This window comes from Verticillium alfalfae, genomic scaffold (assembly GCF_000150825.1).
Source record: "Verticillium alfalfae VaMs.102 supercont1.2 genomic scaffold, whole genome shotgun sequence".
NCBI classification, from domain to species: domain Eukaryota; kingdom Fungi; phylum Ascomycota; class Sordariomycetes; order Glomerellales; family Plectosphaerellaceae; genus Verticillium; species Verticillium alfalfae.
In genome coordinates, this window is record NW_003315037.1 from 2,441,448 (window position 1) to 2,469,446 (window position 27,999).

A 27,999-nucleotide genomic window follows, 5' to 3' on the forward strand; every position below is an offset into this window, starting at 1 on the left:
CCCACTTCCAGTTCAGCACGAAACCCATGTTCACCACGACCACCTTACGGCGACCATCAGCCCCACCACTCAAATCCTGCCGATCACGAACAACGTCCCGTCATCCATTACCATCTTGCGAAACAACTCACCACGAGCGAAGCGCAGGCCACGCGCCCGTCACATCCAACCATGGGCAAACCCGACACAAAGACCATCTACGCCAACGAGCGGCGCTTCCTCGACGACCGCGGCACGGCAGCCGCCCTGGCCCCCAATGGCGAGAACCCGGCCAAGATCATGGAGAAGGCCGTCATTGGGCGCATCGTCGACGCGCAGTACTTCCAGTACCAGTGCTTCGCCCTCAACGAGGCCGGCATCGTCGACCGCGTCGTCAACGACGTCAAGTTCATCGGCGGCACGTACGGCTCCGCGCAGAAGCCCACGCCCTTCCTCTGCCTCGCCTTCAAGCTGCTGCAGCTCGCGCCGAGCGACGCCGTCCTCGAGATGTACCTGAGCTTTGGCGGCGACAAGTTCAAGTATCTGCGCGCGCTCGCCTGCTTCTACATTCGCATGACGAGACGCGCCAAGGACGTGTATGCCATTCTCGAGAGGTACCTCGTCGACCGGCGGAAGCTGCGGCGGAAGGGGCGACAAGGCACGAGCTTGACGTTTGTGGATGAGTTTGTGGACGACCTGTTGACAAAGACGAGAGTGTGCGCGACGAGTTTCAGGGAGCTGCCGAGGAGGACAGACCTCGTGGACCTTGGAGAGTTGGAAGAGAGGGAGAGTCCTCTGGGCGATATTGACGAACTCCTCGATGCCGACGACGAGGAACAGCAGCAAGAGCAGCAGCAGCAGCAGCAGCAGGATGAGACGCCAGGTAGCAGGGCAGATGATGAGTCAGACGGCGAGATTGTCGAGAGGCCACAGAACGGCGGCAGAATGGACGTCGACAGGAGCCCATCGCGAAGTCGATCAAGGAGTCGGGAGCGAACGCCCTGAATTGCGGCAACGTCAATCGCACTGGATCATGCACAACTCTCACATCACCGATCACCGATCACCGAGGAGCACGCGAGTTCCCAAGCTCCATGCCTACCAATCGTCCAGGGGTATTGTCTACTACCTTACATAATGTTACAGCCTCAGCCCCCGCCTGGCTCAATGTCAGTCCAGCTGGCAAACTCTGCCACAATGTCTTACGCCGCGAGCTTCTCCGCAAGACGCCTTGCTATCTGCAGCACGCGTTTGTCATCCCAGTACTGCCCGATGATCTGCAACCCAGCCACCTTTCGGCTGTCGTCGGCCTCGGGAGACGGAAACTGAATCGGAACCGGGATGCTGATGGCAGGAAGCCCAGCCAGACTGGCCGGGACAGTGAACACGTCGTTTGTGTACGACTGAACAGGGGTCTGCTTCTCGACATCTTCGATCCTCGGAGGAAAAGAGGGCGCCGTGGGACACAGGAGAAAGTCAACCTGCTGGGGGCCAAGCTTGTTCTCCAGCTCGACGTCACCCGTCATGTCGCTCAGGTCGAATTGCTGCTCGTCATAGAGGGGGTTTTCGAGGCGGAACACGCGGTCAAAGTCCCGCTGCACGAGCTTGCGCACTTTTTGCGACTGTATAAAGTAGTTGTCCATAGCCTCCGAACTCAGACTGTAAGAACCAAGCAGGATGCGCCTCTTGACCTCATCCCCAAAACCATTGCCTCGCGTCTCCGAGTAGAGGACTTGGCCCGTCGCGTCGCTCCCCTCGCCGCGCTTGCCGTAGCGGACACCGTCATACTTGGCCAGGTTCGAAGACGCCTCGGCTGGGGCGATGACATAGTACGCGGAGAGAGCGTGTCTCGTAGATGGCAGCGAGACAGGCACGACATCGACGCCCAGCTCCTGCAGCGTCTCGGCGGTTTTGACCCACGCGGCATGGATCTGGGGGTCGAGCTCCTCAATGTTGTATTCGAGCGGCAGGCCGACTTTGAGGCGCCGCTGCTCGGGCGCTTGCTGCGCCTGGCTCTGGCGGAACTCGCTCGACAGAGACGTAGGGTCGTTCGGGTCATGCTCCAGATCCAGGCCCGTCTCGAAGACGAGCTTCTCGAGGGCGACAACGCTGCTCGCCAACAGGCCGACCGTGTCGAGAGAGTTCGCGTACGGGACGACGCCGAACCTGGACAACATACCGTACGAGGGCTTGTAGCCAACGACGCCGCAGTACGCAGCCGGCAGGCGGATGGAGCCGCCTGTATCTGTGCCAATCGCGACGGCTGCGTCTCAGACGCGGAACGCGAACGGCGCTGCCTCCGGAACTGCCGCCAGCAGAGGTTGGTGTTGGAGCGAGGGGGTTCCGGACGGGACCGCGTGACGAGTGAACAGAGTGGGATCCCATTCCAAACTCATCCATGTTGGTTTTGCCGACGACCACGGCGCCGCGCTCGCGGAGCTGGCGCACGATGGTCGCCTCGAAAGGGCTGGCGTGTTCTGCGAGGATGGCGGAGGCGCATGTCGTCGGGAGGTCTTTCGTCGCGATATTGTCTTTGACTGCTAACTTGAAGGGAGCCGGTCCTTTGCCGTGTGCCAATGGTTCGGACTGCTGGTCAGCTGGTTCGATGGTTCGGTCGTCAGTGAAGCTCAGCGAGGTGCAATGGGGTGCAGCTGACCTCGGGCAATGAAGTGGTTCAGGTCATGGTGATGGCGCCGGCCAACGCCTCTAGTTAGACCTGCAGCTCGGCCGGTGAGAGCGATCACCGACCGTGGCCGTATCCGCGAGAGTTTGGCATGAGGAGACATGTGGCCGTCTCAATGGTGTCGCCATCGATAATGATGCTCATGGCAAGTCTGGTTCGTGGTTGCGCTACAGAGCTGTCGGACGCAGAAGTGCTTTATCGATAACACCTGTCCACCGTCCATGCACCAACCTCTTCCATCAACACCTCAAGCATGACCAACTCGCACTCCATTCCTGCACAAAGCATTGAATTGATGAATGACAATCCACGGCCATTATGAACTTGTAAGCTTCAGAGCAATGGCAGACGAGTGCAATCTTTCTGGATCCATGGCACCAGCTACAGTTTTCTCATGACCTATAAATGACTTGGGAAGCATGGCTCCAAACATACACACCATAGAGAATGCAAGTACCACAACCCGTCGCCTCTTCAAGTGTCACTGGCAGTGCAGGATGGAGTCCGATAGAGTGTCAATTCCCCCCCTAGTTCCACGCCATTCCCTTCTTCCTCAAACGACCTTGATCTGCGCCCTGTCGTTCGGCTGTCTCCCAGCGTCATCAACGTGATCAACATGCCCCTCTTCTGGCTGTTCCTTGCCGTGCACAAACTGCCGAGATGCTGCCAGCGCGTCGCCTTTCCTGCCTGTGTCAAACAAGATCGAGACTGCTTCGATCGTCATGTTCCTGTACGGTCAACTGTCAGATTGGCGTGCCCCAACGAGTCGTGAGCACAGGTCCTACCTCGTTTCCGGGAAGAAGAAGATGATGAGGACGAGGTACATCGCGATCAAGGCAATGTACACAATGTAGCTGTCTGGAGTTAGTCCGCTTCTCTCTTGCGATAGTCACTCCGCCTCACAACATACTATTTCCACTTCATGGCCTCCAACGCCACGGGATTGACCCATTGGTTGAATGTCAGGGCCACGCTCTGAACGCTGAGCTCAATACTCAGACCCTTGAGTCGCATATGGTAGGGCAGAATCTCCGCACCGTAGGCAAACGGCAACGGTGACCAGCTCATGCAGTAAAACGTCTTGTACATGAACATCATTGGCACCACGGCGATGCCAACGGAGCGGGTCGGGCTATGATCGAAAGACCCGCTGAGCCCCGTGATCAGGATGTAGGTGCACAACATGCCAGCTGTGCCCACGAGCCATAGCGGCCGCCGACCGACGCGCTCGGCGTTCAGGGCTCCGAGATATGCCCATAGCAGCGACCAGACAGCCAGGCCGCCGTTGATCCCCGCAATTTGGTCTGCCTTGTTGATGCCAACGAGCTTCAACGCCGGAGACAGGTAATATGCGATGATGCCGTTGCCGACCCAGTTGGAGCCTGTGCCCATTGTCACCAGCACGAGAAGGCGACGTCTGTTGCCCGGTGTCTTGAAGAAGTCCGAGTACTTGCTCTTCTGGTTTTCTTTCTCGGACTGGATGGCCTGGCAAATTTCTTCGTACTCGTATCTGACAAGCTCATCGTTGATGTCGCCGTTGGCGTGCCCCTGAGCGAGGATCTTCAGGGCTTCTTCCGACCGGTCGTTATCAATCAGCCATCGAGGGCTCTCTGGCATGAAGAACAAATGGACAAGTACCAGGAACGGCGCGAAGGCCTGGAAGAGGCATGGTGCGCGCCACCTCCACTCTGTAGACCGCCAGGACAAGGTCCCGAAACAGAACCAAGCGGCGCTTATCTGGCCAAGGTAGTAGTTGCTGTAGTACGCAGTGGCAACGTACGGGCGTAGCCGTGGGTGCGCCAGCTCTTGCAGCATGGCGATGCCGGTGATCTTGCCGAAGGGCCCGGCGGCCACCGATGATGACACGCCCGCCGATGAATGTCCCCATGTTCGTGGCGAACGCGTGAGGAAAGCGCCGAGGATCAAGAGCACTGATCCGACACCGAGGCAGACTTTGCGGCCCCAGAGCCCGTTGATCCAGGAAGCCGCAAAGGGCGTCACAATGGCTGGGAGGAAGAGACTGGCGGATATGAAGCCCAGGACGCTTCCTGAAGGGTTGTTGAAGTATTCCTCCCACTCTGGTATGGCTTGGAGTCCGTTCATGAGTGAGGCATCATAACCCAAGTAGAAGACACAAAAGTAGAGACCAACGCAATGATATACGTTTTTGCGAAGGCCGGCATCTTTCCACCATGTCGGGTTGGTGTTGTTGCTTAAGTGCGAGAAATGCATAGTTCTTGCCGCCTTGGGCCTGAAAAAGTCGGCTTTGAACATACGCATTTTCGCAAGATTATATGGTGTACTTGTGACCAAAACACTTGTGACGACTCGCCGTCTCGACAAAGCTACAGAGACTGATATGGGATCATGTATATATACCTGAGGTCAGACGAGATGCCTTGGGACATTTTCGGCATAGGGATTGCGGAGTAAATCCGGGGTATGATCAGCTTTGGACCGTGGCAACGCAGCTGCGAACCACACGTCAGGGTTCCATGTGTAGACCACGGTCACGGGTTGCCGATGTACATCAAGACGATCACCAAATGCTGTGCATAGTGTGAATAAGTGGCCTGCTCTTGCTAGGTGCGGAGAGACTTGCAAAGTTGGTCGGTGACAATGCCGTTGTAGTCAACCAGCAGCCCGGGCAGGTGTGTGAATATGCATGCCATCGGCGACAACACCGATGCTCCTTTTTCCGCCTCATAAGCTATACTACCCAAAAATATCACTATGCCAAGTATACAGATGGTATTTCCACGCAAACACAGTACACATCCCTTCAAATATTGGGCAGGAACCTCTAACCCTCGAGTTATCATAGCCCTCGTACCAAATCACACCGAACGGGCGTAGCTGTACAAATAAGTGACCACATTCTTCTTGAGAGCCTCGAGAACGGCAATGCTTGTACTTTCAATTTCCGTCTGCGAAAGATTATCATATTTGGGGATCATGTTAGACCTGCCATCAATGAAATGGTGCGCATATGTCGGGCGGGGAAAGTGTGGTTGTAGCTAACAATGAGATAGGCTTTCTATTATATCTTTGCTGTATGACTTTCCTCAAGAAGCCTCGAAAGCTTTCCTATTTACCGGCGTCAACGGTTCGCCAATGAATTCCCCGTCAGTGCCAACCACCTCGACAATGTTCTTCATCGCCCCCAGCTCAAAATTCAGTCGGGTTGTTATTGCTGCACCGCCGTTGTGGCATGTCAGCGTAACATTCTCCATCTCAGCAAGCACCGGAGAAACCTGCGGCTCGTGGTAGTGCACGTCGAGCGCCGCCGCCGACAACTTGCCGCTCTTCAAAGCCGCTATCAGAGCCTGCTCATGGACGACCTCACCCCGCGCCGTGTTGATGAGCCTCGCGCCATCCTTCATAGCCGCAATGGCATCGCCATCGATAAGATCCCGGGTATGCGCGTTCAATGGGACGTGAAGCGTGACACAATCCGACACGCGAAGGAGCTCATGGAGGGTAGAGTGATAGGTCGCCTGCAGCTCCTGCTCGACCTCTGGTGGCGAGCGGCAGACGTCAAAGTAGTGTATCTTCATGCCGAGCGCTTTCCGTGCCTTGAGGGCGACCTTCTTGCTGATGTTGCCCAAGCCGACAATGCCGAGAACGTGGTCGCGAGGGTTCCAGGATATGCTCCCGACCAGGCGATGCATGGCCATGAACTGCTCCGGGTCGCAGGTTCTCGCCGCGCGCTGCGAACGCCAGAAATTACGGAAGACGGAGAGGATGAAGAATAGGGCCGTGTCCGAGACAGCCTCGTCGCTAGCGCCGGCACCGGTTGGCGTACCATATTTTTGCGCGGCCGAGGGCGTCGACATCAGCCCAATTGAAGCCCGCCCCAGCGGAGGCGAAGATGCGTACGGATCGTGGGAGGTACGAGATCAGCTCATCGTCCCACTGTCCCATCTCGCCCCCTGACTGAAAATGCGGGCGAAATATGGCAGAGAAATTACCATACTTCTTTGACTTGAGTGCTGCAATGAACGAGGCTCGATCCGGCTCTTCGTTTGCGACCACATCGAAAAGTTGCGTGAATGTGTCTCTGTAGTAGTCAGGGTTGTACTTGATATTCTCACCGAGTCGGAGGATGGTTGGTTTGTTACCAGGCATCGCGAAAGGCTTTGTGGTAGCATCGGCTTTCCTACGTGTCATCTTTGGTTAACAGAGCCGGCAGAGACAGCCTCAGACTGAATCATATAGATGACGGGAAGAGGAGCTCCTTCGAAGCTCTTTCGAAGCTGGCACGTAGGATAACGCGCCCAGGCAGCGCTCGCATCGGACTCATGGCCGTCGGTCCAGAGACGTCGGCGACAATCCCGACCTCTCGCAATTCAGGACTGTGCTCTGGCAACTGGGTAGGTACCCCTAGTTCACCTCAGAGTGAGGGCCCATCCTGGAGGAGATGGCTGACAGGCGGTATGCAGCGCCAATGTGCCGACTGGGCAGAACTGACGTCGACGTATCCGAACCCCGCTTGATCCCACGAGCCAAGTGACTTTCTCCATCAACGTTGAGATCAGGAGCATCAGAGTGTCCAAAGTCAACTCCTAATGTGGCGCACCACGGGGGCGATTTCTGTGGCTCGGCAGAGGGGGAGAACCCTTGTAGCTGGACCCCACTATGCAGGGGTAGCTCCTCCCAGTTCACGGTACCTGCGGTAAGGCAAACCGCAAAGAGGGAGGCAGGCGTAGCTGGAGCTGCTGTAGCTGCCGCTGCCTTGTGACGTGGGAGTCACGCCCAGCAACATAGGCCATCCAAGGAGGAATTTCGCTCCTACACCTACACCCACAAGGTTTCTCGCCCATCTGATCAATAACGAAGGCAGCGCACATCAACATGTCTCTGTCTAGAATCGTTCTCCTAAGCGCGCTATGCAGCGTCGCGCAAGCAGCACAGCCTGGCGCGGTGCAGCCCGTCGCTGCCCCCATGCGCGACCTGACTTGGGGCAAGCTCAACTTCCTTCACACGACCGACACGCACGGCTGGCTCGGCGGTCATCTCCAAGAACCACAGTACTCTGCTGATTGGGGCGACTATGTCTCTTTTGCGGAGCACATGCGTCGACAGGCCGATGACAAGGGTGTTGACCTTTTACTCGTGGATACAGGTGACCGCGTCGAGGGCAACGGCCTGTACGACGCCTCCAGCCCGCAGGGCCTCTTTACGTACGACATATTTCGCGAGCAGTCGGTCGATCTGTTGTGTACCGGTAACCATGAGCTCTACCAGGCACCGACGGCCGACCGCGAGCACGCCATCACCGTGCCCAACTTCAAGCATAACTACATTGCCTCCAACCTCGACTACTTGGACGACAAGACAGGGACACAGGTGCCGCAGGCTCAGCGCTACCGCAAGTTCACAACGAAAAATCAGGGCCTCAACATCATCGCGTTCGGCTTCATCTTTGACTTTACCATGAACGCCAACAATACCGTAGTCCAGCCGGTCGAGGATACGGTCAAGGAGGCCTGGTTTCAGAAGGTCCTCAACGAAGAGAAGCCGGATGCTTTTGTCGTCATCGGTCATGTTGGCCTGCGCATGCCTGAGTTCAAGGCCATTTTCAAGGCCATTCGTGCACAGAGCTGGTTCACACCTATTCTCTTCTTTGGTGGGCATGCCCACGTTCGTGATGCCCTTCGCTTTGATGCAAACTCGTATGCCTTGGCCAGTGGGCGCTACATGGAAACCATCGGCTGGGCCTCAGTCGACGAGATCAAGAAGAGGGATAAGGCGGCAGATGACACAGTCTCAACCGCCGCTTCTGTCAAGTACTCGCGCAGCTACATCGACAACAATCTCTACGGCTTGCACCACCACACAGGCCTCAACTCGACGACTTTTCCGACCAAGCGCGGCAAGCACGTCAGCAGCATGATCGATCGTGCGCGCACGAGCCTCAAGCTCGATCACCAGTTTGGCTGCGCGCCGCGCGACCTGTGGATGAGTAGGGCTGAATACCCGAGCAACAGCAGCCTCTACACATGGCTCGAGACGGAGGTGCTGCCAGACGTGATCAAGAAGCCGCACGACGACAAGCCGCGCCTTGCCATCATCAACACGGGCACCATGCGATTCGACATCTTCGAGGGCCCCTTCACACAGGACAGCACTTACATCGTGTCGCCGTTCATCAGCAAGTTCCGCCTCGTCCGGAATGTGCCCTACGCCGTCGCCCGCAAGGTCATCACCCTCCTCAACACGGGCGACCACATCTTCGAGGCCGCCCTCGACACGCGCTTGCTGAACCTGCCCGAGGCCATGGCTGCTAAGGACCTCTCCGTCGACAACGACGCGCCATTCTCACCCCAGTCTGACTTGCGAGGCAGCGACGGTCAGCAGCAGCCGTTGAGCGACCGTCCAGCCCTCATTGGCGGTTACACGACGAAGGACGGCCTCGGTTCCGACGGCGACGACACGGAGCACACGCCCCTCAAATTCTACGCGCAGCCCAACTGCGTGCAGGCCGAGGTCGGCTTCCCCGCGGACGCTAGCGAGCCTGAGACGGTCGACGTTGTCTTCCTCGACTTCATCCAGCAGTGGGTCATCATGGCGCTCAAGTTCAGCGGCGGCGAGTACAGCGACCGCGACGTGGACAAGTGGGACGACGAGACGCTGACGTTCAAGATGGCCAAGTGGATCGGCGAGAACTGGAAGGGAGAGTGTTGATTTTGACTTTGTTCTTTTTTTTTCTGTTTTGGGGGGGTTTTGACTTTAAATTTGGCCATAGCGCTGGCCGTTAAGTTGTATGTTCTGTCATCTAGGTCGCAGCCATGTTTTTATATCTGGTCTCGTGTCATCATGTTCTTGGGGTGGGCGCATGGCATCGCTTTGGAATTCTAATCTGGGAGGAGGGGGGGGGGGGTCCTGGGCAGCAAGCATTCAGGCATTGGGTTCCTTTCTTTTCTACTCTTTCTCTGCACGGTTCACATGGAGCGGAGAATCAAACCTTACACTGGTACCATTTTGGCTTACAAGTATGTTGCTGAGCATCAGACATGGGTGTGGGTTCCGTCTCGCATCTCCCGCGACCGCAGCAGCAGCACATGGCAAAGCTCCGTCGCCCGGGGACCAGTTCCCGCCGGGCCACAAGCGCAGACGCTATTGACTGCGCTACAGCTGGGATTTGCTTCGCGTGGTACGAGTCAAAGACAAAGGAGCGCTGCAGCTGGAAAGTCTGCAAGAGGAAAAATAAACAAACGAAAAAGGATTGACGGGGCGTAGATAACAAATGTCAAGGCCCTGATGCCAACCGTCTCGCGGCAGAACACGAAGACGGATGGTCCGGGATGCATGATTCGGTGTCGACGTGTCATGTCAGGGTGGCCCCAGTGTTGCTCAGTGTGTCCGCCTCATTGAGATCGACGGGATGAGCCCTACGCATCCCAACCCACCCGGACGGATCTGAAGGACGATGAAACACCGTTTGGACGTTGGAGGACCCTCATTGACCTGTTTCTGCTACGTAGATGATGGTCCCCCCACGTCATATGTCAGCCCTGCTGGTTTTGTTTCTGCTGGTTCGGGGTTTCTGGCAGCCGAGCACGGGCGCGCGAGTTCGGATGTCATGCCGCGTCCCTGGAGCTTGGCCTGCAGGCCTGACAGACCGTTCGGGAGTCAGCAACCAAGGCAAGAAAGGGGGGGCGGGGAAACATGGTCGTCCATCGTGACGAGATGAGGACGACAAGCACACAACGTGTGCGGACCGCCCCCCTACCTATTCGGACTGGTGGCCGGCAGCACCCGCGCGGCACCTGAGACGGATCTGACCTGCTTGGGTACTGACCAGACTTACTCGGGTACCTGACCTCGCTGTTCCTTCGTCTCCCCTTCACCACGCCGGCTCCCACACCCACAAATCCAAGCCCGCCTGAATTCACAGTGCACTGCAACTGTAAATGCCCGTTCATCCGCCTTTGGTCTTGCGGTAGCTGGTCGATCATCTCGTCATTCGGGGCGGACATGACAGTCGTCTGTTACACCAGCGCAGACCCGATACCGCAATGTAGTCCAAGCGGACCTGACCCCTTGGCCTGTCCGTCCATGAGGCATCGGTGTCTGCGGTGTCACTGTTATTCAAAGTTCGTCATGCTCATACGCCCATGCTCAACACGCGTCGCCCCCGCGCAGACAGGCGAGATTGCGTCGAATGCCAGTGAAGGGCTTGTGTATGTGTGCCAGCGCCTGCTGGTGATTTGAGGTTCCGGTGAAGGAGGGTCGCCTTCCATCCATGGCCCATATCCCACGTCCCAGTACCCATAGGCAGGTATCCCATTGGCCCCGGGGTGTCGTTGTTCCCTTTGAGCGCCCCGGCGCGTTGGGATCTCATTTCCTCGTCTCCTCATCTCCACCCTTTTCCCTTCCTGGACGGGCAAAAGAGCAACATGTTCTGTTCCTGCATGATGTAGGTAGGTGGATGGATGAATGGCCGGTGCGTCTGGCTGCATCTTAGGGCCCGTGTCCCATGTTTGTTCGTCTGTTTCTGGGTCGGCCATTCAGTCATCGCCAAAAGTTAAAGCCCTTTTGGTACCTGCATGGAGGCGTCCATCAAAGCTGCGCCCTCGGCTGCCGTTCCCTTTCCTACGACGCCCTCGCCCCCTCATCAACCCGACTCGCGCCCCCTGGATTCTCGTCGTCGCTACTCCTGGGGGACAACGACCAATGCTGCGTCCACACACACACTCTCTCTCTCTCTCTCTTTCTCTCTCCTCTCTATATCGACGAGTCTCACGCCAGCCTGAGAGAGGAGATCCAGGAAGCAGTCTCCCCTTCTCTCACATCCGCAGGCCCTCGCCCTTGCTTTTGTCGCCCCGCGCACACCCCACTATCGTCGGTCAGACTCGACTGGGCGTCACTCGGACCCAACTGCACATACAGGCTGTGCACCGCAACCTGCACGAGCTCGCTGAGCCTTCTTTTCCCTGACCTTGAGGAACCAGCCCCTGAGCTACTGTGCGCGCGCCAGCACTTGCTCATCCACCGAGGAACAGGAACTACTTCAACTATTCGGCCGAACGGCAGGAATTCTGCCAGCTTCAACCACATCTTTGTCGACCCTCCCTGGGCATTCTTTTTCTTCTCGTGACCGAGACATGGCCGTCGCACCCTGAGACCTTGATTGTTATCCTTGATTGAAGCTTTGCTCTCCTGCCGCCAGCCTTAGCCTGTCGCCTGTCTTACACGAACCGTCTGACGTTTATTTTTTTTTTACTTGTTCGCCGATCGTTGCGCGATACCGTACGATACGTGACCATTTGGACAGCACAGAGAGAAAAGAAGTGCAGTCGCGCCTGCGCTCAAGCCAGTCTTTTTCACTACTCCTCTCGCTTTTTCCAGCTACCTTCGCCACCGATTTTCCACTGTTTGACACACCGTCACCGTCATCATGGTGTCCTTCTTCGGGCTAAAGCTCGGAGGGGACAAGAAGAAGTACGCCCTCCTTGCGCGACCGAATTGAATAGCTACTGACGTTGTCACTGCCAGGAAAAATGACAAGTCAGCTAACCTTGAAGGGCCTCAGCCGAAGGATGGCGACAGCGACTTTTTCGGCACCACTCTTAACAAGCAGGACCTCCTACACCTGGACGCGAGCACGCCCATTCCACGCCCGGGTACAGCCTCTTCCAACCGGTCGTTACCCCGTCCGAAGCTCCCCTACATGCACGGCAGCGGAAGCATGGTTGACCTGGCTGCTGGGGCCGGCGCTAGCTTCCATGCGACCCAGCAATCGAGCATCGGCTCCGGCGTTCGTCACTACGGTTCAGAAACGAATCTGCGCACACGCTGGAACAATGCGAGTTCCACGAGCCTAGTACCACCGCCAATGACGCCGGCAGCAGCCAACGGCCGGCCAGGGACTGCCGGCTCAAACCGCGGCACCGGTTGGGTCAACCCCCTTGATGTCCATTTCTGCCGCGACGGCTCGTCAGGTTCGACGCCTTCGAGGACCCAACAGCAACAACGGCCGTCTACTTCGTCTGGTGCCAAAGCATCGACGCCGATTGTTGCCTCGACCGCACCGCAAATCCCCAGGAGCCCTCTTGGACAGTTCGAATTCAACCTGTCTCCACTCGACGTATCGAGCCCAGCAACACTGCAGCCCGTTAAACCACTGAGACGAGCAGAAACGAGCCCGATGCAGTTGCAACCGGCATCGGCTGTAGATGAGAACAGAACTCTCAAATTAACAAAATCACACTCACCGCCGAGGTCATATCCGTCGCCGCCACCGTCTCTGAATAGCACGGAGAAACCCTGGCACGCCCGTGACAACCCCAGCACTAGAAGAGGGAACGTTATTCCGCCACCGGGGTTCAGCACAGCCGGAAAAATACCCCGCCGCCCGCAGAATATCGACTCACTCCCTTCCCCAGCATCTTCGCATGAAGATCAAGAAATGGGCTCTTGGGATCGACCTGTAATTCGTGATGTGACTGCAAAGCGAGATACGCTCACGCACCACCCTACACGTCGTCAGAGCGTATCCATGGATATTGAGGAGCTGAGTCGAATTGATTTTGGTTTCGACTTTGGGCTCGACAAAAAGGAACCAAGTCCGGCGCCAATGTAAGCCCGACTGAGGTCACCAACTTCGATCTAGGACCGCCGCCGAGGAGCGCCAGGCGAACCGCCACCACCGGTCGATGTACGAGGCACACAACAACCTCATGGGCCTCCGAGAGGACCACCGCCACAAATGCGAGGCCCCCCACGACCCTGGCCACCACCTGCGCAACGGATGCCTAATGCCCGACCGCGACCACACGAGCCTGCCCCGCGCATCGCGCCACCTCCCGTCGCCAGAACCGGGCTGCCGCTGCGGTCTCCCGTTGAGCCAGATCACCCCTCCAAAGGACCACAGGATTTCAACTTGCCCCCACGCCGCCCTCAGCCGTCGCCAGTCATCGACGCGGATCGCAGTTACGGTCTTTCGCCAGCGAATCGCCGAGCAGCGCCCCCGCGGCTTAACGTTCCCGCACCCCCGCTGCGTGATGAAGGCTCACCTCTCAGTCCCTCATACCAGTTTCCAAAGTTCGACGAAGGCGACACATTTTCTTCGCCAAGACAAGCACCGTCGCCGCTCGGTGCGAGCCCACGCCTGCAGCAGGAGAGTCCCAAGGAACCCCCACCAGGTGCTTCGAGCTGGCCGCTTGCCGACGGCGGCGGTGCGGATGTCAGCAAGCCCCACGCGCCACTGGTGAGCCCAAGCTTCCGGGAACGCTCACCTCCACCACAGTGGGCGGAGGATCGTCGCAAGGTCGAGAGGGCGAAGACACCACCTCTCGAGGGAGGTGTCGGGATGGGGACCAGACCAGACTTTGGTCTGAGAGCGCCAACAGGGATTGCGGATGAGTTCCAGGTGGGGTTCATCTAGGTATTGGTGGCTGCATTATTTTCTTTTGTACCAAGCTCAGGTGACAGCATGGGGGAGCCAGGACGGCCTCCCTGGGTGTTTCGGTGTTCATCCCGGGTTAAATCTGGTGTGTAGGTTATTCCCAAGTTGGAGGGAGGGAGAGAAAGAGAGTTGACAAAGATACCACGACAATGTGCCACGACGCCAGCGGGTCGGAGAAGAAGTAGAGTTGGTCAGATGATGACAATGATACAGTTGCTTGCTCAGTTGATGTGCTTTTAGGGCCATCGCCACATCGCACCCAGCGCCAAGGATTTCATGGCCATGGTTTTTGCAAACGACTGATGGCGCCAGTATGCCACTGCCTACCCCTGATTGATGTGCCTACCTAGGTACCTTAATTACGAAGGCAGTTGCGAGGCGATGGCGTGGAAGGGGCTGCGCGCCTGCCGCCATCTCTCGCGAGCAAGTGCTTCAGCTTTTCTGGATCGGATTTGTAGGGCAACCGCAGTGGTGATACCTGCAGGGGATCCGCTCACTGCAAATGGCCGCTAGCAAGCTGAACGATCCGCTATTCGCGGGCCAGGCCCTGGAGGAGCTTTGAGTTGGTGGTGGTGGTGGTTATCTACCGGGGGTGGCTTGGACGCAATGATCACCTTCTGGCTGTTGCTTCTAAACCCGAAGCTCCTGGCCGCCTAGTTCCCTTGTCGGTGACCGCCGACAGCGCCTGCCGGGATGGGCGACTAGCAACTTTTAGGTGCAGTGCTTGGCCGGGCCTTCTCGTGGCGACTCCATCTGCGATTGCCAACCATCCACGTGCAATTTTTTTTCAGCACCCCATCTGTTATTGGCAAGTGCGACCCTTGACTTCAAATATCACTGGGGCCCATTTAGTGACCGTTCATCTAACCTTCCTGATACTTCCCGGTCCAGGTTCACTTCACCACCTTTGCCAACCGCTGCTTCAGCAAAACTCTTTTCCAGTCTCGGTTCGCTCACCTGAGCCTCGCGACTCGTAAACCTCACCCCGCCTCTTGTGCCATTGGCAACATCGGTCTTATGTCGTTTTGCATCATCAAGACCTTCACCATTTACCCTTTTCAGGCACACAGATACATGTGCCGTCCATTCGGACGATAAACAAACAGCAGGCGACTTCGCAGTCTTTGCGCTTGCTTTGGGGACGAAGAAAGACTAACGTACTTGTTGAGAGCAACATTTGAAATACATTGAAGTATTTCCCAGTGAAGCTTCACTTATACTCGTATCATTCCGAAACACCTCGTTCGGAACTTATACGAATCACCCTGCGTCGCAGCCATGGCCCCTTCATCGGACAACATGAGCGGCGTTGATAGCAAAAACTTGGTCGAGAGCCCGACCACGACGCGGATCACTGGCCCCGGGTCTTCTGATGCCGCTGCCTTGCGTCCAGACACCGATTCGGAGCTTGTCAGCCGCGGATTGCACGTCCTCGAGGCCAAGAAGGTGCACTGGTGGTCCTACCTGACCACCACCGACTTCTGGATCGTTCTCGTAGCCGGCCAGGTCCTGGCGCTCTGCATCACGGCCACCAACACCTTCTCAGGGCTACTGGGCGCTGCAGGCACCAATATTCCCGCCTTCCAGAACATCTTCAACTACATCCTCCTGCTGCTCATCTGGTGGCCCATCTGCATCTGGCACATGGGTATCAAGGCCTGGTTTCGCATCGTTTGGCGCGACGGCTGGAAGTACTTCATCCTCAGCTTCATCGATGTCCAGGGCAACTACTTCACCGTCTTGGCCTACGGCTACACCAACATTCTGTCCGCACAGCTCATCAACTTCTGGGCCATTGTCGTGGTTGTGCTGCTGTCCTTTTTCTTCCTGAAGGTTCGCTACCGCCCGTTCCAGATTGTCGGCATCCTCGTGGCCTGTGGCGGCATGGGCCTCCTCATCGCCTCCGACTACATCAAGGGTGGCAGCGGTGACGCCGCGAACAAGCTTAAGGGCGATTTGTTCGCGCTCCTCGGTGCCACGTGTTATGGCTTGACCAACACATTTGAAGAATTCCTCGTCTCTAAGCGTCCCGTCTATGAGGTTCTCTCCTTCATGGCCCTCTTTGGAAGCTGCATCCTTGCCGTGCAGGCCACCATTTTCGACCGCCGTTCCATTCAAGAGGCTGAATTCAACGGGCAAATCGCCAGCTACATTGTTGGCTTTACGCTCTGCCTGTCATTCTTCTATTCTATCGTGCCCGTCGTTCTGCGACTCGCGTCGGCCGCCTTCTACAACATTTCGTTGTTGACGGCCAACTTTTGGGGCGTCATCATTGGCATTCACGTCTTTGGCCTAGCCATTCACTTCCTGTACCCCATTGCTTTCGTCCTCATCATTGCCGGCCTGGTCACATACTTCCTTGCTGGTAGCATGCTCGGCGACTCGAAGAAGCCCTGGCTGGGCGATAACCAGGAAGGTGGCGTTGCTGGGTTTGGAACTGCCAAGCTCAAGGCCATGAATGCTGCGAGGGCTGAACAAGGAGACGTCGAGGCGCGTTAGATGCTGCAAAGGTGCATGCTATCCATGGAAGAAGGCAGAAGGGTTCAGCGGTGTAAAAGAGTCGGCATTGCGGACCTCGAGGCTATGAACGCCTTGAGTTCGAGTGGAAGAAGGTTGGCGTGCTGGAGATGATGTATTGCTGGATTTGAGGTTCGTGTCAAAGAACACATCAATGTTGGACAACCTTGAGAATGCTACGTTGACACATAATCTACTCAATATCCATTTCTCTCACGTGCCGTGCGTCTACGTCTCTGCAGCTTGCGGCCATCTACTGGGCAGTCCAGTCTACCTTGGCACCTCTCGATATTTCATCATGCCACGGTCCGAGAACGTCAGATCGTGGGCAGGCTCGGACCTGGCAAGGGATCGGCCTCATATGTACAGTATCGAGGACCATGTTCAGTGAGCCCCGCCAACGCATTCCTGTCAAAGAGCAACGTATCGTCTCTCACAGCCGATTTTGCTTTCTCTCCAAATGCCTTGTCCTGCACACTTTGCAGTGGCTCTCCGAGCCCGAGAGCGCGGGTGACACGCTCTCCAGCATACATACAATGCTGAACCGTGTGACGGAAATAAGCACCGGCTTGAAGAAACGAACAAACCTCAAGCATCAAGACGAGCGACGGTTCATAACAAGCCCATGTCTGCGAGGCTTTCTCGAACTTTCATCTTGGCAGAGCATCTACACTAGCGGGAAGAAAGCTTCATGTATGCTAGCCGACTCAATAGTCGCTACACTATTCCGCCATGTTACCCATCTAAGGAGTTAAATCATGCTCGTCTTAATTCATGGTCAGCAAAAGTGTAGAAAACCTTGGATGGCCCCGTGGCGACAGGCTGATGCGCAACAGAGGAGACAGACTAGGCTCCTCCCAACCGACAATGGTCCCAGCCCGCAATGGAGGAATGCAGAGTGATGTGGTAGCCTCAGCCCATTGGGTACCTACAGGCAGGCGCCTGATGCCGAGCAGGTCGGATGGTTTTCGAAAACCCCACCTCGACCCCGCGTCACGGCGCGTCAGGTCACGTCCAACCAACAGCGGGGTGCTGCGAGGTCTTTTTGTATATTGGCGTGTTTGTATGGGGTTTCCGAACTGAATCCCCCCTTTGCCTAGGGTTTACATAGATAGGCCGGGCAGGAGAATGATTTCGTCAGCCACTCCGGCATTTGTCCGATGACCTGCCATGGTTATCCGTCGAGTTATTTTTCGTGCTTGGAGAGGTCCAAGAAACACCAACACCCTGGTCTCAAGTCAAGCAGGAGGTCAACAGAAACGGCTATTCACATGGCGAGACAAGCAAAAGCGTAGTCAACAGACAGTGAAGCTTGTGATGTCGACTTTCTCAGGAACTGACATTTCACCCATCGTAGCCCGTAAGGACTCTCGCCCGCTGCGTGATGATGATTGACCCATCTCGGTGGTGCCGACTCGTTGGCATGGTGGCCATCGACGCTTGTCGTGGTAACGTGCGCAAGACATGGCCCCGGCAAGGTCTCTGTCCAATGAAAGGGTGCCATATGTATGGCAAGGTAAGGGCATACCTCATGGGGGATGACTCGGGCATGAACTAGAGATCACGGCAGAGGCGGGCGCTGCCGCAACCACGAGGCAAAGAAAGCGCATGGTCCACGCAATTTCTCTGGGGCTGAAACCGCACAGGCTCGAGCCTCGGACACCGCTTGTGTGGGTTTCATTCATAATATCAGTGGCCGAGTTTATTGTACTGGCGATCGCCCATGGCCGAGTTTATTGTACTGCGATCGCCCATATCTTACACTGGGCGTAGTTCATGATTCCCTCACAGTGAAGGGTTCTTCAGAATGACTTCGACACATGTGACGAAATACTCCATGACTGCAGATCGCAATGGCCAACCCGAATGTGTGGCTGCGGGGTTGTGCATCGACGCGGGTTTTCCTCGGCGGCTAAGGTGATAATGGATGGTTGGCCGGCTGGAAGGTGGAAGGACTCGGCGATGGGACCCCATTTCCACAAAGCTTGCGTACTGTGAAGAGGTGGCTGCCCAATTCCAGGAGCCTAGCTCTGTTGTTTCCGGTGGCATGCAGAAGTGGCGCTCTAGACCAAGGCCCGACTTCGTCGTGAAGCTTCCTCCTGCTTGAGCGACTGTCTGGGTGCCCGTCCCATGATCCCAGAGGCCATTCACTAGAACAGACAGGAACAGTCAGAAGACGCTGCCTAGTGGTCCTGCTAGCGACCTGGGTTGTATGCCCGTGCCTCTCAGATGCACATGTGAATATCCATCAGAAAGATAGAATAAGTGAAGGAAAGAGACTTGATTCTTAGAAAAAAGTGACAATAAGGGCCGAACTTAGAGTCTGGTTTACGAAACCCTGGCGGCGTACGGCGCCAGATGGAGAAATACGGCCAGCGGATCGTGTGCGCACGACCAAAGCACTGTACAATGTCGGCTGTTAGACATCTCGTTCCGGCTCAGCGAACGACTGTCTCTGGGGTTTGTTTTTTGACCAGCAGCGTCCTGCTCCAGGCGGTCGATACATGCTGACAAGTAGGCGTGCGTGTCAATTCGGTATCAGAGTATAAACCCCGACTCTATGTGAGAATATGCGGCCTCTGAGATGCGAGCAGGGTAGGATAGACTGGAGCTAACGCACAAGGCTGGCTGTCTATTCACATCAGCGGTTTTCTCGGGATCAACGCAGTCAACGTTGGCGAGCTTATTGGCAGGCAAGTAAGCAGATGTCGGGGGTTCGGTTTGCATATGTGGCTCGTTGACGTGCGTCTCCGAGCCGAAGCAGCGCAAAGAATCCCGTCAAAGCTCCAATGAGTTCCATCTGAGTTTGAAGATGTCCATCAGAGGAGTCATTCCTGGAAGATTGGCATGCAGCCAGCCTTTCGTTGTTGAAGCTTTCAGGGTAAGTATCAGGGTAAGTGACAAATGGATTCGCCAATCTGCGAAGCCCGAGTCTTGACAAGTCGACAATATTGACGGTGCGGTGGGTGCCCCATGATGATAGCATCGAGCGCTTGGTTCTCGGCCTGAAGAAGCATGACCGTCAAATGGCGGCGGGTCGGATGGAGGTGTCTGCTGGGTGAATGTGGACCGAGGTGAAATTGAAATTGATCAATGGAGGATCTCATCACCTGGGGGCAACACTAATGTTGAACGAATGGCCCGTAGATTTCCGAGGCAGACCTCCCAATTGTGCGCAGAGGGTCCAATGATTGCTAGGCCAAGACCAGGACCAGGGCCCGCTGGAGACTCGGTAGGGTACTGTGCGGGGTATTCATTACCGTCCTTCGCGAACATTGACGGCGGCTCAATGTCCTATCTCTCCGACACGAGGTGGTCTCTCCAGACAAGGCGAAGACGTCCCCGTCTGTCTGGCCAGAAACGTGACGCTCTAAAGAGCCTGGCACCTTTTTCGCCTAGTAGCCCTGGCAGAGAAAAAGGGGTCTTGAGCGGATGATGGCTGGAGCATTGACCTCGTTCGTTTTGGATGATGATTTAGCCACGTTAGCGATAACAAAGAGACGTAAATGTGGCATCCCGCGGAAAGTAAAATGGTATAGAGCAACGTCACGAGAGAAGAGACCTTCCTGAGGATTCATGTGTGACCAGGCTTCCGAGGGAATCCGATGAACGAGATGTACTGTAGAGAAGCCAGGAGGACAGGTTGGTAGATGTGGCACTATAATCAAGTTCTTGTAGGCCAGAAAACGAAATGGCTCTCCTGGCAGAACCTTTGTCCTGTTCCCGGTATACCCTAAGCCCATTCACTGAGGCAGTCTTCTGTAAGGTATTTTGTAGAAGGGTTGAGCGATGAGTGAGTACGCACTGAGAGATCAGCAACTGAGCTGCATCCGTTATTGTTGGTGGGTGACGCGTGATGTCTTGGAAGGAGATGCTCATCCGTGTCAGCCGCCACGCCCATGCTTCTCAGAGGCCAAGACACTGTGTTGGGTCGGGCAGGGGGAGGAAAGGACCAGTGTACCCACGACTTCTAAGTCCAGCGATGGCACTGACCATTGAAGTTGAGTGGGGTGAGGTTCTCTTGGGGAATCTGATCGTGCACAGTGCCTGAGGGACCACGAGGAAAGAACAACGACACTACATGGCAAGGTACCTCTTGGCAACTTCCATTTCGAGTGGGGTTCGGGTTCGTGGGTGGCACGCCCCTCGCCAGGTTGGCAGCTGCGACGTCTGATCCGAGCACCTACTTCCTTTCTGGCTCCATACAGGCAGGTGGGAAGCCGAGACTGGGAAAGACCAAGGCAATGTGACATGCCAAACCAGTCCTGGCGTTGTGTGAAAAGGAAGAAAGGGGGCGGGAGCTTGTGAGAGTCGGCTCCCTACGGCACGCTGTTGCGGGCGGTACTGCCAGCAGCAGGGGTTGACACGTTCCATTGGCATGTAGGAAACAAAGCCGTTATTTCAGTCGTTCGGGATTAGGCTTAAGCTTGACCTTCGTTCGGCATGGGCTGAGTTGGTCCGTCCACCCGTCACCGCGCGATTTCAGTCCACTGGGTCAACTTGCCCATCTCCAATCTCGCGGACATCGCCTCGCCGCCAGCGCAGCGCAGTCCACCCCGAACGACTGGTTTGGATGGTTGGCGTCGGCGTCGGCGGTGGTGATGGTGGTGATGCTGATGATGATGAAGTGCCATCACGAATCCCCTCAAGCAAAATATGAGATGGGATGAAGCGTGTCTAAGGGGGGGGGGGGAAACAAGGCGACAATTCCTTGTGGTATTTTCGCGCGCACGCGCGCACACACGTCAACCATCCTTACTAGCCTCGCGGGAGAGTGGCCACGCTCTTCCTATGCCATCGTCATCAAGGCACCGAGAGAGACTGATGATGATGCGCCCTGGGCCTACAAAGAGTAGGCACTCCAACCACAGCCACCACAAGCCTGGCGTGGTGCATGCTGTCGGTCTGCTGCACCCCGGGCAACTGATGTGCATGCAGTAGACGTTCTGGCAAGCAAGCTCTAGGCATTGCGTGCCGCTCATCCCAAACTTCGGCAGGCGGTGGACGTCCTTCCACTTCCAGGTTGCAAGACAAGTCCAGGTAAGATACCTGCCAGCTAGGTACCTAACCTGACAGAATCCTACATTGTTAGTAAGGTACCTAGGCTGCCTTGGTCTTCCATATCGAGATGGCTGCTGCTGGTCTTTGCCTCAATACCAACGACGAACGAGATGAGGACGAGAGCACCTTGCTGGCCCAATGGCTCACATCTCACCTCAACACGTATCACTGGCCCATGACGCTTCATCGCCCTCGGCCCAATAGCATCGCCAACACCCATGTATGTACCTTGCTGCCAGAGGATGCGTGGGTTGTCGAGCGCTATTCGGGTACTTCGTTACCACCTCCTTCAGCTGTTCGTGGCGTCCACCAGTCCTTCGTGATTCTCGCCCCCCCAGAAAAATGATAGTCCACGGCTGTTTCCTGTCTCAGTCGAACGAAAGTGTGCTTGCGCGCTCGCTCTGGCCGGATCGACTCTTTCGTAACTGCCTGCTTGTCATACCCGAAGGGCTTCCGGCGGCCCCTCCTGTTTCCACCACCCCTTGGCCCTTGGCTCTTGGCCCATGTCTGCCCCCCCCCCCTTATCCCCTGTAATCAAGAGTTATGAATCGATGGGGACTGCTTTCACTTGCAACTTCCAATTTGAGGCAAAGCAACACATTCAACCCCAATGGACGGGCAACTGGAAGGACCCCGGTTTTTTTCCGTGGCTTAATCTTGCTCCCCTCCCCCCAAATCTCGTTGCTCGCAAGTCGCTCGTTCGCTCGCGCCCCGGCCCGACAAACACCTCGCCTCGATTTTCTTCGTCTGTCCACTCACCCCCTTACTGACACTCTCTCCGGATTTCCTTGACGCCGGTCACCACCTCCTCCTTCCCCTATCAATCAGCTATCCCCGAAAACCAGGGATTTCTCCTGACGTTGTACGCCTGGCGATATCGTGTGTTCCCACGCATCTCGAAGCTTCGACCGCGCACCGATTTGGTCTCCCATTCTCTGCCGTACAGCACTCACGCCTGCGTACCAGTACCAGTACCAACATCTATCTGTACCCGCCCCCACCGCCAGTGCCAAACGTCTGCTCTCTGCTGCATTCTTGCTCCAGACGTCGCACCCAGGCCTCGTACGCCTTCTACCCACCGATTTGTTCTCTCTACCTCACCTTGTTCAATACAGGGCCACCTGTAAGTGTTTCTTCTCGTACGTGCCAGGTTCACCCCCCGATCACGCCGGCGGCGGCGGCAGCAGTCCGAGCGACGCAAGGACCTGTACCTGGGCCTGGACATGACCACAAAGTAGCCGTGTCCGAGTGTCAGGTTTTCGCTGCACCTTCATCCACCACCTCCTTGTACCCGTCGCATCGCCCGGTTCTCTCCCGATCCCCACAATCATCCGCTGCCCATCTGCGACACTCACGTCCCAGACTTTTTTTCTTCCCCCCCTTATTCTCATTACGCTCCCTTGCTTCTTTGTCGGCTCCCAACTCGATCACTGACTCGATATCACCAGAGAACACCAGCGCGCGACCGGTTGACCGTTGTCGCCCCCCACACGACGTCCACTCTCCTCCTTCTCAAATAGCCGCACAGGATCCATCAACCATTAACCCCTCGCCATCAATATCGACGCGATCATGTCCTACTACGAGAACAACCCCCAGCAATGGTCCAGCCCTGGCCAGAACAACTGGGAACACCAGGCGCCGCCTGCTTCGCGTGGTGGTCAGTCAATAATGATGCTGCATTACCATCTTGGAGCCCAGTTGACACTTTTCACCCGACAGCATCCGGCGGGCCCACGCCTCAGGACGACTTTGCCTTTTTCTACCAATTTGAGGGTGAGTCGGAGCACCCACAGATCGCTGTGAAGCCTGCGAGCTTGCTGAGTCGGTGCTCGCCGTCTCGACAAAGTCGCTATGCGTGCTGCACGAAAGACAATTGGCTAACGAAATGACAAAATCAGATGTCGCCCGAACCCTCACTGCCAGGCCTACTGAACTCGATCGCTTTGAGAACGTCTCCAAAAACAACAAGTCATACGGAATGAGCGGTCGCCGTGAGTACCCATCCCCGGGCCCCAAGATGGGTGGAGGTCCTGGGGGTGGAAGGAAGTCGGTCGACTACAGTAAGTGGACTCGTATCAAGCGAGCATCACCAATTTGTTTCGCCGCTGACACTCATCTTTCGCTAGACGGTCGCATGTCTGCGGGCCCCGGATCTCGCCCTCACTCCGTCAACCAGTTCGATGATGCCCGAAACCATCCCAACTCGAACCTCCAGAACTTCTACGCCACCCAGCGCCAGCAGTCTTCGCGCGGCTCCAACGAAGCGGAGCAGATGATGCAGGCGAAGAGACGGATGGCAGCTCAACGGGAGCGTGAGCTTCGCAACCTCCACACGGAGCAGCAATACCAACGAAGTAGGCCACCCTCTGCAGTCTAAAGCACATGAGGCTTTCCAATGGCAAAAAAAAACACCCTTCAAAATAGATAATTCAGGCCATGGGGTCAACACACCTTCCGGAGCTGTTTCTCCCCGTCATATCAAACATCGAAGATGCATTTTCTTGATCTACAGTAAAGCAACGTCTGACCGAGCACTCACGCTGACCACTTATTTTATCTACAGATGTGCTGACCGACGTCAACTACAACGGCAACAGCAATGGTGCTACTCCAGCCCCCGCCACTCCCAACAAACAAATGTCGGAGGAGGAGACCCGTGAGCTCATTGCTCGCCAGCGCAGTGCTTTGTATGGAGAAGGTCCTTTCGCCGAGAAGGCGGGCTACATTGACGAGACGGGCATCGTCCGCACCGGCAACCCTGGTCACAGCGGTCCTCCCAGCCTGCGTGGTGCCTCGCCGATGGGCTACGAGGGTGGCGCTGGCCCCTTCCGTGGTGGCCTGGCCGGTCCCAGCGATGCTGCTAGTCTACGAGGCCAGTCCCCCATGGCCCAGGAGCTCCGCGGCAACCCCCCGCCGCACTCTGACGTCCACTCTGCGGCCTCAGCAGCTGATGCTGCCGCCCACGAGCAGGCCTCTCGCACTGGTAGCACAGCCAGCCCGCAGCCCAACACATCCAACAAGAATGCGTTTGACACGGCTGTCAGCCAGGCCGCTGCTCGCACCACCAACTCTTCTCCTGGCGGATCTTCGTCTCCCAGGCAGGAGGCCCCCAATGGATCGAAGCCTAGTCAGCAGAGCGCATCAGTTGCTCCTATTGGTACTAGACCCTCGGCTGCGCCCGCCGCTGGGTCCGCCGCTTCAAAGCGTTCGACTACGCCGCTGGCCTCCCCTGGAGGCTGGGGCCGCGGTAACGGTGTCTGGGGCCCGCAGTCATCTGGTCTGGGTGCTACTTCAGCCAGTGTTTGGGGTTAAGCATGCTTTTCGTGGACATTTCTGTATTTCTGGCCGCTCGTCGACCACAATAGGTACGGAATAGGCGCAAACAGGGTAGGGGTTCGACCACAACTGGTATGTTTCACTGGTCTTGCCTGGCGTTTCCTCACCACGGAGAACTCGACATATATCATTGGTGCGGCGGATCATGGGAGCGAGGGAATGCCTGGGCATTTGACATGGAGTTTCTTTCGCCACGACGGAGTCGCATTCTGCACGCTTATGGGGCCTGAATAAGTCTGCCACAGGGATAAGGATGCATATTGCGAACGGGGTTCTCAGCGGTGGTATGTTACTGCCGTTACCGGATGTGACTCAGGATACCACAACGGAAGGTTCTGGCGCGTAACTGCAACAGCAGCGGAGCAGGGCGATGTTTTACTTTCGGGGAGCTATCCTTTCGCGTTGGAGCGAGAAAATGGACATGGGGAGGGGGTTCAGGCGCGAAAAACGGCCTCTTGGAGCAACCTGTGATTGCTCGGGACGCATTACGGAAGGGCACGGGCATGACAGGGCTCGGACTCGGAATCTGCTTTTACACTTTCGACGGAGAATTGGACGCAAAACATACGATACCAGACGTCGCCTCGCATTCAGATCGGCGACGGGACCACGGGCTGACAAAACTCGACAAAAACAAAGGGGTGGGTTAACAGGATTTGGCGTGGTTTGGTGCTTGGGCGGTTTCCTTCTTCCTATAATGCTGGGTCCTCAGGTTTGTGAGGAAGGGTGTCAACACTTTTCTACTCGTGTCCTGTGGAGAGTTTTTCCTACAAGCTGCCGGTATGAATGTGCATCGTGCGGTTCTGGTAATACTGGGGTTGTGTCTTTCAATCGTTCTCGCGGAATTCTCTTTCTATCTGCTTTCCGGGTCGGGCGCGTCTGTCTCTTCACCACCACTAGTAACGAGGTTCAATCGGGTTCGGGGGTGGGGGAAATTGTAGGAGCTTGCGCAAAACTTCCTGGGCTGCGAATCGGGGCTGGACTTGTTGGCGGGCAGATAGACGACGTCTTTTGCTGGTTTCTGGGGTTCCGGGCTGTTTTTTTTTTTTTTTCCTGGTATGGCGAAGATCTATTCGAAGAAGGGACGGGGTTGTCGAATCGGGGGGCATATCTTGAGAGCTCGTAATGAAAACTGGCGTCTGCGGACTTGGTCATGTGCTTGTTGTTTGACACTGAAAGAACAGTTTCTGCATCCCCCTCCCCAAACTCTCACCATCATACAGGCGTCTTGTCGTTCAAGCAGCAAACGGTACTGCGACCCGCCAGCCCGGATCGCGTCAGCCGTGCCCACACGTGCGGAGCCGTCCGCCTCCGGCCCGATCTGCGTCGCGGCACGCGCCTTACATCCTTCCAGAAAGTGCAAACTCAAAATCCAAACCGCACATCAACTCTTGTCAATCGCGAATGCGGGCAAGCGCAGAGCGGGTCGTGCCGCATAGCCCTGTCGCGAGCGACGGATGTGGTAGAGTAATGTCTTGCCCGGTCTTCTCCTGTCCTCTCCCTTCGCGCACCGGGTCGGCCAGTTCACTTTTACTTGGGATCCCTTCCCTTGCCCGGTGTATCTGTACCAGATGCCGTGGTTGTGCCTCGTTCTTGAAACAGACGGTTTGGCGAAGCGCTGTGAAATAATGGCAGAATTGGCTGCCTTACTTGCAGGTTCCCTCGCACATATGAGCACAAGTGATAGAAAGGGTAGGTGGAAGCTCAACAAGTTATGCAGCTTGCTATGTGTACTGTTTTTCCAATTGCCTCGAGTATACTCGTCCATGTCTTCAACAGGAAGCATTGTACCGCAAAGTCGCCGTGTAAATAAAAACCAAGTGCATTCAGCTGCCCTTGAGAATCTTGACGCCCATTTCCAGATCGAGGACATCGTCCACTTTGAGCGCCTTGCCTCCCCAGACGACGGTGCCGCGCCCGTCCACGGCGAATGCGCCTGCCGTCTGCCACTTATTGCCCATCATCGTCGTCTCATCCTCGTCATTTGCGCCGCGGGCCGATGCCGGTCCTTGAGTGAGGCTCCGGCCGTTGCCGGCCGTGTTGATTCGACTTACCTTTCCCTTCGCCTCTGTCGGCATGATGTCGTCTCTGCGCGAAGTTGCGCTTGGTCGCTTCATCGCCCCGGCGACCTTCTCGCCAAGCCAACCGGTCTCTTTCCAACCCTGCACCTGGCTGCTGGGGTTGAACATGTGCCAGACGGAGCATAGTCCAAGACCCCATGCGGCGTAGATGGCGCGGTCCTCGTCAATGACCACCTCAACGTTCCATGCACCACCGATGAGGTCAAGCCACTTCTGAGTCGCCGCCTGTGACGAGTGAGAGACAGCGACGCAAGCAATCTGGTGCTTGACCGAGATGGCGCGGAGAGCAAGGAAGGTCTTTTGGGCAACTAGGAGAGTCTGTCAATGAAAATTGTCTTGAACGATCATACGTCCGCTCGCGACTACGTACAAGCGCATCCAACGCAGCGGAGAAAGACAAGCAGGACAGGCCGCCCGCCGCCAAAGGTGAGTTTGCGGTCCCTGTCAAGCGGCGCCACGTCGCCTACTTTAGGACACGCGACGGCCACAGGGACAGGCGGCGGGGGAGGTGTGAACCATGGCTGGACAGTGACGGGAATGGACTTCATCGACATCCAAGCCGGCCAGCCCCCACTGGTGTTGCCTTCGTCATAGTCTGAGGAACCGCCTCTCTTTCCCCTACTGCCATCCGGCTTTGGATCGTTCCCACCACCAAAATTGAAGTCCAACGAGTTGCTTGGCAGCCCTACCTTTTTAAGGGCGAGCTTGGTCGTCAAGCTAGAAAACATGGTTGCCTGTGACGATTCAACTTCATGCAATATCACCTCGAACTTATAGTATGTGCGCAGGGATTGGCCAGGTGCCTGACGTAGTTGGAATCGGCGACGAGGATGAGGTACGATGTTCAGTTGGGTATTGGGGCATAATTCCGAAGTGGAACACTGCAAGAAGGAGCAATATGAAAACTAATGGAAACGAAAGTGATC

General features: G+C 56.4%; 9 protein-coding genes across 9 annotated transcripts; 5 read left to right on the forward strand and 4 right to left on the reverse strand.

Annotated features, from left to right (window-relative positions):
• Positions 1–171: 171 nt before the first annotated feature.
• On the forward strand, positions 172–984 carry VDBG_02217 (pre-mRNA-splicing factor 38A; the record flags this gene model as incomplete). The annotated part of the gene is made up of 1 exon (XM_003007983.1): positions 172–984. The coding sequence occupies one exon, from the start codon at positions 172–174 to the stop codon at positions 982–984; it is 813 nt and encodes a 270-aa protein (XP_003008029.1).
• Positions 985–1,181: 197 nt separating this feature from the next.
• Positions 1,182–2,765, reverse strand: VDBG_02218 (glutamyl-tRNA(Gln) amidotransferase subunit A; the record flags this gene model as incomplete). The annotated part of the gene is made up of 3 exons (XM_003007984.1): positions 1,182–2,145; positions 2,372–2,576; positions 2,636–2,765. The coding sequence occupies 3 exons, from the start codon at positions 2,763–2,765 to the stop codon at positions 1,182–1,184; spliced, it is 1,299 nt and encodes a 432-aa protein (XP_003008030.1).
• A 450-nt stretch (positions 2,766–3,215) lies between these two features.
• On the reverse strand, positions 3,216–4,765 carry VDBG_02219 (sugar transporter; the record flags this gene model as incomplete). The annotated part of the gene is made up of 3 exons (XM_003007985.1): positions 3,216–3,390; positions 3,448–3,516; positions 3,573–4,765. The coding sequence occupies 3 exons, from the start codon at positions 4,763–4,765 to the stop codon at positions 3,216–3,218; spliced, it is 1,437 nt and encodes a 478-aa protein (XP_003008031.1).
• Positions 4,766–5,727: 962 nt separating this feature from the next.
• VDBG_02220 (glyoxylate reductase) lies at positions 5,728–6,832 on the reverse strand (the record flags this gene model as incomplete). Its single annotated transcript, XM_003007986.1, has 2 exons — positions 5,728–6,372; positions 6,542–6,832. 2 exons carry the CDS (start codon positions 6,830–6,832, stop codon positions 5,728–5,730), a joined length of 936 nt encoding a protein of 311 aa, XP_003008032.1.
• Positions 6,833–7,516: 684 nt separating this feature from the next.
• VDBG_02221 (ser/Thr protein phosphatase family) lies at positions 7,517–9,650 on the forward strand (the record flags this gene model as incomplete). Its single annotated transcript, XM_003007987.1, has 1 exon — positions 7,517–9,650. The coding sequence occupies one exon, from the start codon at positions 7,517–7,519 to the stop codon at positions 9,347–9,349; it is 1,833 nt and encodes a 610-aa protein (XP_003008033.1).
• A 2,415-nt stretch (positions 9,651–12,065) lies between these two features.
• Positions 12,066–14,054, forward strand: VDBG_02222 (predicted protein; the record flags this gene model as incomplete). The annotated part of the gene is made up of 3 exons (XM_003007988.1): positions 12,066–12,109; positions 12,164–13,097; positions 13,281–14,054. 3 exons carry the CDS (start codon positions 12,066–12,068, stop codon positions 14,052–14,054), a joined length of 1,752 nt encoding a protein of 583 aa, XP_003008034.1.
• Positions 14,055–15,353: 1,299 nt separating this feature from the next.
• VDBG_02223 (solute carrier family 35 member F1) lies at positions 15,354–16,574 on the forward strand (the record flags this gene model as incomplete). Its single annotated transcript, XM_003007989.1, has 1 exon — positions 15,354–16,574. One exon carries the CDS (start codon positions 15,354–15,356, stop codon positions 16,572–16,574), a length of 1,221 nt encoding a protein of 406 aa, XP_003008035.1.
• Positions 16,575–23,225: 6,651 nt separating this feature from the next.
• Positions 23,226–24,968, forward strand: VDBG_02224 (conserved hypothetical protein; the record flags this gene model as incomplete). Its single annotated transcript, XM_003007990.1, has 4 exons — positions 23,226–23,313; positions 23,555–23,716; positions 23,783–24,010; positions 24,220–24,968. The coding sequence occupies 4 exons, from the start codon at positions 23,226–23,228 to the stop codon at positions 24,966–24,968; spliced, it is 1,227 nt and encodes a 408-aa protein (XP_003008036.1).
• A 1,850-nt stretch (positions 24,969–26,818) lies between these two features.
• VDBG_02225 (conserved hypothetical protein) lies at positions 26,819–27,627 on the reverse strand (the record flags this gene model as incomplete). Its single annotated transcript, XM_003007991.1, has 2 exons — positions 26,819–27,381; positions 27,444–27,627. 2 exons carry the CDS (start codon positions 27,625–27,627, stop codon positions 26,819–26,821), a joined length of 747 nt encoding a protein of 248 aa, XP_003008037.1.
• Positions 27,628–27,999: the final 372 nt, after the last annotated feature.